The sequence below is a fragment of the Vulpes lagopus genome, chromosome 24 (genome assembly GCF_018345385.1).
Source record: "Vulpes lagopus strain Blue_001 chromosome 24, ASM1834538v1, whole genome shotgun sequence".
Taxonomy (NCBI): Eukaryota; Metazoa; Chordata; class Mammalia; order Carnivora; family Canidae; genus Vulpes; species Vulpes lagopus.
The window spans coordinates 30,703,565-30,714,169 of NC_054847.1; the positions used below are offsets into that span (position 1 = coordinate 30,703,565).

Genomic DNA, 10,605 nt, shown 5'->3' on the forward strand with positions numbered 1-10,605 from the left:
TAGAGGGCAGCCATGGCTCGACTCTCACCTGCGGGGGAAGAAGGCAGCTCGCTCGCAGGTGCAGGTGCGCTCGGAACAAGTAGCTGGGGGAATGTATTTGAATAATCGGGCTTTCCACAGGGAAGCAAAACCTACTCCTCCTGACGTGCAAAATGCAAATAAATGCGACCCGTCTCTCTGTCCATTGTAGAGATGTGAATCTCGGGCTGTCCGCCAGCCAAGGTCACAATGCTGCCCCTCCGTCATGCTCTGGCTGTAGCTGTTGTCCACATCTTTATCTTGTCAGAAAGCTGGGCTTTAGCCAAGAACATCAACTTCTACAACGTGAGGCCGCCTCTTGACCGTAAGTACTGTTTGCATCATAGCTTATGACTGTGGGGTCAGGGTGACCATGCAGAGTCCCTCTTAACACCTATGGTGGTAACTTGGCATGTTCTGGAACCTTCGGTTTATACCTAGAATAAACCAGAAAGTCTTCACTGCTTCCATGAGGGGGGAGGGGTAATTCGTGGTGACAGAAGTTTTCTCCATTTCTTTAAAATGGTTTGGCTTTCTGCCAAAGTCTCAAAGGGGTTCTTATTTAAAATAATCTCTTGAACGCTGTTCCTATGAATGGCATAGCAGAGAAAATTCAGTGTTCTTTGTTGATCTCTTTGTTGGAGAGGATATTAGCTGTAGGAAGTTTCTCCATAGATGATAAATTCTTTCACATAGTCCTTAACAACTTAGGAACAGATTAGTTTGTTTGAAATTTGGAAGGAAATACTACTTGGATTTTCACTAATATTACACACAGTCACAGTTAGAACACTAAACTTTCCTACTAATTATTTAAAAATAAGCAAAACACCTGGGGGGCTCAGTGGTTGAGCATCTGTCCTCAGCTGAGGGCGTGATCTCGGGGTCCTAGGATCGAGTCCCATATCAGGCTCCCCCCAGGGAGCCTGCTTCTCCCTCTGCCTATGTCTCTGCCTCTCTCATGAATAGAAAATAAAAAATAGAATAAAAAAAGCAAATCAGTTAATATTATTAATAGGATAACATAAATGTATTTTTTTAAAAAAAGATTTTATTTAAGAGAGAGCAAGAGCACACGAGCAGGAATAGGGGCAGAGGGAGAAGAGGATCTCAAGTAGGCTCTGTGCTTATAAACATACATATGTAAATATGTGCTTGTATACATGCATCATCTCCCTTCTCTTCGGACAAGTACAACTTCTCTGATGTACTTTATTAGAGAAAGGTTGTTATAGCTAGCAATTGTTAGAAATAGGAATGCCTGTGGTTCCCACACCTGGAAGCCTTTAAGACTACATATTCCTCAGTCCCTTCTGCAGAGATTCAGTAGTCAGAAGTGTGGGATGCAGATGAGTTTTTTTTCTTTCTCTCCCCAACCCCCTCTTCTTTAAAGAAAAAAAAAAAAAAAGCTTTCCTGATACTATTGATGACGCATAGCTGGGTTTAGGAACCACTGTGTTTATGTTTATACTACCTTTTCTTTTTTTTTTTTTAATTTTTATTTATTTATTATTTATTTATGTAGTCATACAGAGAGAGAGAGAGAGGCAGAGACACAGGCAGAGGGAGAAGCAGGCTCCATGCACCAGGAGCCCGATGTGGGATTCGATCCCGGGTCTCCAGGATCGCGCCCTGGGCCAAAGGCAGGCGCCAAACCGCTGCGCCACCCAGGGATCCCTATACTACCTTTTCTTTTTTTTTTTTTTTAACATTTATTTATTTATTTTAGAGAGAGACCTTGTGCAGGCAGGGGGAGGGGCAGAGAGAGAGGGAGAAGGAGAGAATCTCAAGCTGACTCCACTCAGTGTGGAGCCCAAAGCAGGACTTGATCCCATGACCCTGAGATCAGGACCTGAGTTGAAAACAAGAGTCGGATGCTTAACCGACTGACCCACTCAGGTGCCCCTACACTACTTCTAAATGAAGCGTGTATTATTACTGTTCTTCACATTGTGCTTTTTTTTTAGTATTATTTAGGACATTGTGTGTGCGTGTCAATACACATGTATATCACACATACGTATATATACACAGGTGTACCACACACACCTTGAACTATCATTTATTGTACATTTCCAAATCGGTGATTATTTACTAATAGCCCAATGACATGGCACAGTTTTCATAAAGTGTAAATCTAATTATAGATTTTCAACTTTTTAAGCCTAATACAATTTTATGATGAGAAAAATACATCATTTTAACCAATGGAAAAAAAAAAAGAATATATGACCACTGTGTGGTCAGGTTACTAGGATGGTTTGGTCTTTATCCGTTTTACCCTCCAAAATGGAAGAATTAAAAGTTTTACACAAGGCTTTATATCATGGCTTATAAAGAAATGTCACATTTATTATACTTTTGACTTCTTGCCCATTAAAATAACAAGATACAAGGTAGGGGGAAAGAAGCATAAAGACAAAAAGGCCGTTCTAGTTGCTTTCAATCCAGATTGCCAGCAGTCATAATTCCTACTTTTTGTAACACTCTAGCTGAGTCATAAGAGCCTGAGATTACTATCATCCTTATATTAAACGTTACATTCCTGAATGAGGTCTAATTGACATATACCAAGTGAGGCTGCTTGATTGAGGTTAGATGTGGCTGTAATGGAAGTGCATGTGGATGGGAATTAGTGTGATTTAATGGGCCAAGGACTCTATAAGATATTTTTATTGTAATCCTTTTTATTTTTAATTTTTAAAAATACTTTCATTTATTTATGAGAGAGAGAGAGAAAACATGAGCAGGGGGAGGGGTGGAGGGAGAAATAGGCTCCCCGCTGAACAGGGAGCTTGACATGGACTCTATCCCAGGACCCTGGGATCATGACCTGAGTCAAACGCAGATCCTAAACCAACTGAGCCACCCAGGCACCCCAACAACCTTGTCTAACCTTCACGGTTCTTCTGCACATCATGGGGATCTTCATTGTCTTAAATATTGTTATTTCTCAGAAGTGAAAAATCCTACAACTACTTAGCAAGGAGAGCAGAATCCAAGCTCACGTTAATATGACTCTAGTTCTTCTCAGGGGCCTTGCTATACCAAGTTATTGGTTCCAATACTGCCACCACCCTTGCCCGTTCTTGCAACTCCCACTTATTCCCAAGTTATCAATTATAAGGGAACAGTATTTCAAAGTGGCTCGTGGAATCATTTTCATTACTCTACGGTACGTAAGCCCAGACAAAGTATTTAAAGGAAAGGGAATAAAGAATACGCCCTGAAGTCGGGCAGTTCAGTCCAGCTCCCTAGCAACAGAAATTCTAAGGAGGGTGGCTTGTAAATTTTGTTTGATCTAACACAAGTTGCTAATTTTGTGCCATCTTTGATGTCTGAAATTTCTGTCCTTTTTCACCTTTCTGTTTCCCTATGCATTTTTCTTTAAAGCTACACCATTTCCAAACAGCTTCAAGTGTTTTACCTGTGAAAATGCGGGAGATAATTATAACTGCAATCGATGGGCAGAAGACAAATGGTGTCCACAAAGTAAGTGTGCTGAGTTTGGAAGAGGCTCTTGTGATCATATCTCATTAACTGGCCCTGAGCATAACCTGTCTTCTATAATGGGATTAGCATATCCACAGGCTGATGAGGGTCTGCATAAATCAGAGATTTCTTTTAGGAGACTGTGCAGATATTAGACTATTCTGAGTGTTTGGAAACTGATGGCATAGCCCCAGTTTGTCGATATGTGTGCCTCCAGGGAAGATGCCTTAAATAGTACTTATCTATAAATACAGAACAAATAGACCACAGTATTGTCTAAGGCATTCTAAGAATTTCAGAAATGCTTGATGATACCTCTAGAAAAGTCATACCAGCTAAAGGGAAGAAAGGCTTTTGTATCCTTGAGATACATTGATGCTTTGGTAACTCATTCATTCATCTGGCAAACATTTGAGTGTCTTTTTAGTTTGCTTAGTTCGCTGACACATTCCTAGTGCCTAATCCAGTGCCTGACCCATATTAAGCACCCAGTAAATATTTACTGATGGAATGAATGTATCCCTTTGATTAGGTAGCCAGGGAAATCTCTGAGGAACTAAGATTGACTGACCAAGACAAGCCAGCCACGTGGAAATCTGTAGAAAGAACATGCCAGGAAGAGGGAAGCATGAATACAAAGTGTAAGTGGCAAGATTTGGCCTCTCACTCAATAGGAAGAGGACTGGCCAGTGAGGCTTAGTGGAAGATAGAGAAAGGATCTCATGGAACTAAGGACCAGGACACACAGGATCTTCTTTCTCTGTTAGAATTTAAATTTCATTATAAATGTGATGGGAAGGCAGTAGAGGGTTGGGCACTAGGGGAGTATAGGATGCTCACTGTGTTCTGAAATACTGCTCTGCTGCTACGTGGAGAGTGGGTGGTTGGGGACAGGAGTAGAAGGGGGCACCAGGTGGGGTCTTTCATTATCTTCAGGCAGAAGATGGCAACTGGGACTAGGATGGTGGGACTAGAGGGACAAGAAGTTGAATGATTTAATATATACAAACTTGATGGTAAAGTAGACAGGAGGTGCTGATGGGGGATTTGGAATTGGAGAAAACTACTTAAGACTTAAAACTGCTTTAAGAAGATTAGGCTGTTTCAGATTGTTAGGAAGTACTCTTTTTTGTTTTTGTTTTGTTTTGTTTTTAAGGTTTTTCAGACCTAAAAGGCCAATTAAAAGTAAACCAACCATCTCTTCCTGAGTTCAGGATTACCAGCTTTGGTCTACTATTACCTTTTGACTCTTTTGGAAATTTATGCATCCTATAATACAAAGTGATGAGATAGCCTTACCTCTTCCAGATAAAGCCAGTATGTGGCACCAATAAATAGGAAGAGTACACACTGCAGACCTCTGTGGGGCCTGAGGGTCTTAGGCTGTAAATGAGCACAAATGGTTGTGACATCTACTTGAACGGTATTTGTCATGGTTTCTTTTAAAACATTAATTATCATAATATTTTCCTGCCGTTCCTCTACATTTCTGTAGAGTGACCTCAAGTCATGTACGTGCTTGTGAGTACACGTGTGTGTGTTATGCCTTTGGAGATTGGTTTCTACATTCTGCACAGGAGCGTATCTTAGTTATGTCAGAGTTGTCAAGGTTGACCAGCACTTTCTACCATTTCAGAGGGTGGGTATCACTCTTCAGCTATTTGCTTTAAACCCCTGAAGAACTGGGTGGTAAGGGTTCAAACAGTAGTTAACTGGGGGCGCTCATGTCCAATTTCCGGTGCTTCATCTCCGCGGACTCTTATTTTGAATCAAACCAAAGCACTGTTGCTGCTGGGTCTGTGCATAATGCTCCAAACTGTCATTTATTATTAATCAAAGGCGTTTTTAATGGGAACACATATGGATATTTCTGGGCTTTAGGATTTCACCTCTGCCGAAACATGTGAACAAAAGAGAAAGGCTGTAGCTTTCTACCACCGAGGAAGTGTCAGAGATGGAAAGGGCGAGGCAGGTGGGTCCTTCCAATCCACCCTGGAAACCTGGCTCTTAAAAAGATTGCCATGGAATAACCCACATTCCAGGGTGCATGGTGGCACATTCTGGACTGCTCCAGTCGAGCCCCAAAGATCCTAACCATCTGGAGTTCTGACTGAGGGTGTAATTTCGAACCATTGGCCATTATGTAGAGGAGGGAGAGCCAACCATCTCTTGGAGCGAACAGGCCCACAGCTATTGCTCCTTGTCACCTCAGGTTTCATTGACACCTTCGGGCTTTCCCTCCATGGTCTGTCAGAGTTGTTGAGAGCAGTTCCCTGTGTAACAGGATATGACAAGAATGACATTTCTTGTTTTATTTACCCCGGCTTCTGTTCTGACTTTCTAGGGCTGCTTTAGTACCGGTGACATTTTCTATGAACACACCCGGCTACCATTTTTCAGCTCTTTGTTTGAGGTAGAAGGTGAAGAGCTTTCCCCAAAACATTGTTGCGGTTCCCTTTCCTTCCAAAGGCAGAAGTCAGCTACCCTTGTGGGGTGTGCCACAGCGTCGCGGGGTTCAATGCTAAGCACTGAGAGGCAGGGTAGTGCTCTGGGGAAGAGCACAACCCCCAGAAAACTGCCCAGGTTAGAACCCGGCCTTCCACCACCTTCTACCCAACGTAGCTGTGGCCAAGAAACCGTGCTTGGCCTTTCTCTCTGTGAAATGATACTGATAGGCCTTGTCTTAAGGCTTCTTGTGAGGACCGGGGAGCGAAGAGAGGCTGGAGGGCCCGGCTGGTGGCACCCGCTCCGTATGACGTGTTAATATTATATGAAGCTTCCAACAATCCTATCAAAATGTCGAGACACATGTTAACATCATTTTAGTTGGAAGGAAGTGAGCTTGAAGGCTCTAATGGGCTCACTGGGGACGAGGCAGTTCTGGGAAGCCAAGCGTTCTCCGTATTAGTCAAGCCCCCCCCCCCAAATTTTATGACATTGCAGCTATAGTCCATTCCCTGTGAACTGAGGAGCATTGCACTGGCCTGAGACGAGCGAAAAGATGCAAAACTGAAGCAGAAGGGCCTTGGATATTGAAAAAAGTCGTTCTTTAAAAGTAGTAAACCATGAGTGCTCACAGCCGTAAGGAGAACTGTAGAAATGAGCTCGCCGCATGGCAGGGAGGGGTCGGAGAGGGGAAGAGTCGAGAAAGAGGAGGAAAATAGGAATACTCAGGAAAAGCCCCACAGGCCGGGAGGATTAGAGCGTGGGTAAGAACCGGGCAAGTCGGGAAAGTGATGCTATACGTTGGAGCACCTCTTTGCATTCCATTCCACCACCTGCCTCTGCGTCCATACGAACCAAATGCCAAATAACACACCATGAGATGTTCTAACCCACCGCACTTCACATTTACACCTTTAATTTCATGGAGTCATAGACCCTGTGCCTCGTAGGGAGAGAGACAGAGATACGGGTACTTTCATGTGACCTAAGGTCAGCTTTAGAGGGCACCCGAGGGCGGTATCCACGCCTGCCACCAGACTTCGTGCTTAGAAACCCAAGGATGGTCCCGAGGCTGAGTCCTCTCTGAAGTGATTGTTGGGTGTCTCTCTTGCGATGTGAAATGTGAAGCTGCCTTTTTCCCCTGCCTAGATACACAGTACTGCCTGACAGTTCACCACTTTACCAGTCACGGAAGAAGTACATCTATCACCAAAAAATGTGCCTCCAGAAGTGAATGTCATTCTGTTGGCTGCCACCACAGCCGAGACTCTGAACATACAGTAAGGAGTGTGTGTGTGTGTGTGTGTGTGTGTGCATAAAGTTACTGTCCTAAGGTTAGTTACACACTATGGAAAGGCAGGAAGGATGAGCAGGGTCGTGTACATGTTTATTTGCCCTTTGGGGAAAGACTCTGTGCCAGTGATGCCATGGAGACCACAGAGAAGTTGAAGACTTTCTGTGCTTCAACAAAAAATACTACTACTAAAGACGAATGGTAACTCCCAGACCACACAGCTCCACCCTAGACCTCGGGCTTGGGATCACGTGGAGCCTGGTCTGGAAGCCCAAGAGCAAACGATCCCTATGACAATGACAAGCACTATAAAGCCGGGCTCAGTATTTCGGTTAAGGCCAGGCATCAGCGGGCACACAGCCCAGGGAAGCCGGGAGGTGGGAAGAGGGCACCGGGGACCCTTTTTACTGAGGAGTCCTGGTCTTGCCCCCCACCGCTGCTTCCATGAGGAAGTGAGAATCTGAAAGAATTAATCTGTTTAGTCTGATGAGCTGTAGACAGATTCTTAGTTCAACTGATCTTAATTTTCTCATTCTAAATGAGCAATTTTCCTCTTTCATATACCTGGAATACTGAAATGTTTGAAAAAAGCTTGAGGAGTGTGTTGCTTTCATGAGGTTTTTAGGGGTTGATTTCGTTTATTTGCAAGAAAACATGGTTGTCACAGCAGTGGTCTTCAGCCGGGGCCTGTGGGAGGGTGGCTGGGAGCTCCTGGCCTGGGGGTGGGGCCCCATCAGTGGGAGCGGGGCTGCAGGGTGGGGTCCTGCCCATCGTCTTTCCCCCTTCGAGACCCTGAGCAGCCGGGGGAGAGCCACCCGGGAGGCCCCAGGGGTGGCCAGCGAGGTCACCGGTCTCCACCTTCCAGGGATGCGGATGGAGGCTGCGGCCGGAGCGAGGCCCTGCAGGCTGGCACTGACCCGGCAGTGGCCCGGGAGCCAGTGGGGCATCCCCAGGCTTCCCAGACCCACGGTTCCGTGTGTGTCCTTATGGCTGGGGGTCCTTGGCTGCATCCCGAGGCCTTCCTCTGCCCCTTGGCCCCTCCCTCCCGCCTGTTGCCAAGTCGCCCCTGCCCGCGGGGCCAGGGGTTGGGGGTTTGGGCTGGGGGGTCAGGGGGTTCGGGGAGTCGGGGGTCTGGGGGTCTGGGGGTTGGGCTGGGGGGTCAGGGGGCTCGGGGAGTCGGGGGTCCGGGGGGCTGGAGGGGAGTTTGGGTGATGGGGTCGGGAGGCCTGGAGGCTTGGGGGTTGGAAGATCGGGGGGCCGGGAGGGACGTGGGGTTGGGGGTCCGGGGTCCGGGGTACCAGGAGGCCAGGGGCTGGGGGGTCGGGAGGGGGGCAGGCCGGTCCGCAGTCCCGCGGAGCAGCGGGCGTCGGGGGACCCGGCCCCATCACTCACCCCGTCCCGCCCTCTGTGTCAGGAGTGCAGGTCTTGCTGCGAAGGGATGATCTGTAACGTGGAGCTGCCCACCAACCACTCCAACGCCGTCCTGGCCGTGACGCGCGCCCCGGGGACGTCGGGGGGCCCCGCGCCCCGCCTGCAGGTGCCCGGCCTGCCCGCGCTCGTCTGGGCCTCGGTGCTGCTGCTCCTGTGAGGCCCCCGGAGCCGCCTGGAGCCCCCAGAGCCCCCCGGAACCCCCCGGAGCTGCCTGGAGCCCCCCGGAGACCCCTCGGAGCATCCCGGAGCCCCTTGGAGCACCCCGGAACCCCCCGGAGCCTCCCGGAGCCCCCCAGAGACCCCCCGGAGCCTCCCGGAGCCCCCCAGAGACCCCCCGGAGCATCCCGGAGCCCCTTGGAGCACCCCGGAACCCCCCGGAGCCTCCCGGAGCCCCCCAGAGACCCCCCGGAGCATCCCGGAGCCCCCCAGAGCTGCCTGGAGCCCCTTGGGGCACCCCGGAACCCCCCGGAGCTACCCAGAGCCCCCCAGAGCCGCCCGGAGCCGCCCGGAGTCCCCCAGGGCCCCTCCGCAGACCGCATGGACGCCGCCCCTGGGTGCGGAGACCCGCCTGGCCCTCGGCGGAGGAGCGGAGCCCGGAGCCTGGAGTTCGGACCCCGGGGCAGGAGCAGCCGTTCGCTGGGCCGAGGCGCTCCTGCTCCAGCCACAGGGTTGAGGAGGGGACGTGGGAAGGAAGGAAGCGCGGGGCTCGTGTGGCTTCCAGGCCCGAGGGCCTGCGTGGTGTCGCCTCTGTGAGGAGGAACCTGGTGGCACCTGCAGCAGGTGCGGGGGTGAGGGGGGCCCTGCGCCCCGGCCTGCCCAAGCCCCTAGCTGAACGCACACCTTGACCTCGGGACTCTTTCAGCAGCTGCGGGGTCAGACCCTCGCCTCTGCGTGTGATCAGCTCAGTGTGTGTGTCTGAAATCTCCCCGGTCCCCTGGGACAGAGCAAGCTCCCCACCAACGACCTAGTCCGAGTTAAAGGGAACTAACTATGGGAAGGAAACTTCCAGCTTAATGAATAGGAAACTTACCTGCTCATGTGGGGGGAAATAAAGCTTTTAAATTATACAACGTAGAAGGCAATGCTTGTGTGTTTCTTGACTGACCTAGCAACCTTGAATAAAACATTTATTCATAAAAGTGTCATAAAGGAGGTCACTGAAGTTATGTTTCCACGCACCGTGGGTGATACATTCTGGCTGAAATGATAAAATCCCATGCTAGAGTGACCTTGCTTTTTTCTTTTTGGGGAAGGAGGCGTCTGAGGATGCTCAATGTCAATTAGTGAACTGAGCAGGTCAGGAAGCCTTCCTGATGCAGGAGGAGGACACCTCATCATATGATGCACCCTCCTCAGTAGCAGCTTAACTTCAAAGAAACTGGCAACAGGGCCTCTTCCCTCTGGGGTCAACTTTTCTCTAGATGTCAGGGCACCAAGAGAACTTCTCTAAAAATGTGCTAAAGTGTTTGGTCCCTTTGTCTTTCCCTTTTGTAACAGTCTCAGCAATTTCTTTCTGTTTCTCGAATCCTGATTTCCTGCCTTTATAGTTGCAGTGACCTTAAACACTCTGCCCTTGTATATATGGTGATGAGCTAATGGATTTTTTGTTTTTTTGTTTTTGTTTTTGTTTTTGTTTTTGTTTTTTTGAGCTGAGCATCCACCATCAGAACACTGAGTGCTCTGTAGAATCTGTTAATGATGCTGTCCTTGTCACATGGTCTTGTCTCTGGTCAGCAAACTATGGTCCATGAACCAAACATATCCTACCACTTTTAGTCTGCTGGTTTTCTGTAACAAATACACTACTGATTGTGTGGCTTAAAAACATTTAATCCTTACAGTTCTCGGGGCTGAGATCGGTGAGGGCCCTTTTCCTGGTTTGCAGACCACCACCTACTTGTATTCACATAGGGCAGAGAGACACT

General features: G+C 48.4%; 1 protein-coding gene across 10 annotated transcripts in view; it reads left to right on the plus strand.

Moving 5' to 3' along the window:
• Nucleotides 1-8,962, plus strand: part of LYPD6B (LY6/PLAUR domain containing 6B) — a 167,698-nt gene extending 158,736 nt beyond the window's left edge. For 9 of the 10 annotated variants that reach the window (XM_041739273.1, XM_041739272.1, XM_041739271.1 and 6 more), the window contains 4 exons: nucleotides 191-343; nucleotides 3,412-3,510; nucleotides 7,105-7,235; nucleotides 8,664-8,962. In XM_041739273.1, the coding sequence (XP_041595207.1) occupies nucleotides 229-343; nucleotides 3,412-3,510; nucleotides 7,105-7,235; nucleotides 8,664-8,837 (519 nt within the window). In that variant the 5' untranslated portion in view covers nucleotides 191-228 and the 3' untranslated portion in view covers nucleotides 8,838-8,962. Of the gene's footprint in view, nucleotides 1-43; nucleotides 65-190; nucleotides 344-3,411; nucleotides 3,511-7,104; nucleotides 7,236-8,663 lie in introns of those variants that run through there. The other variant, XM_041739280.1, reaches the window with a different exon arrangement.
• The last annotated feature ends 1,643 nt before the right edge of the window (nucleotides 8,963-10,605 follow it).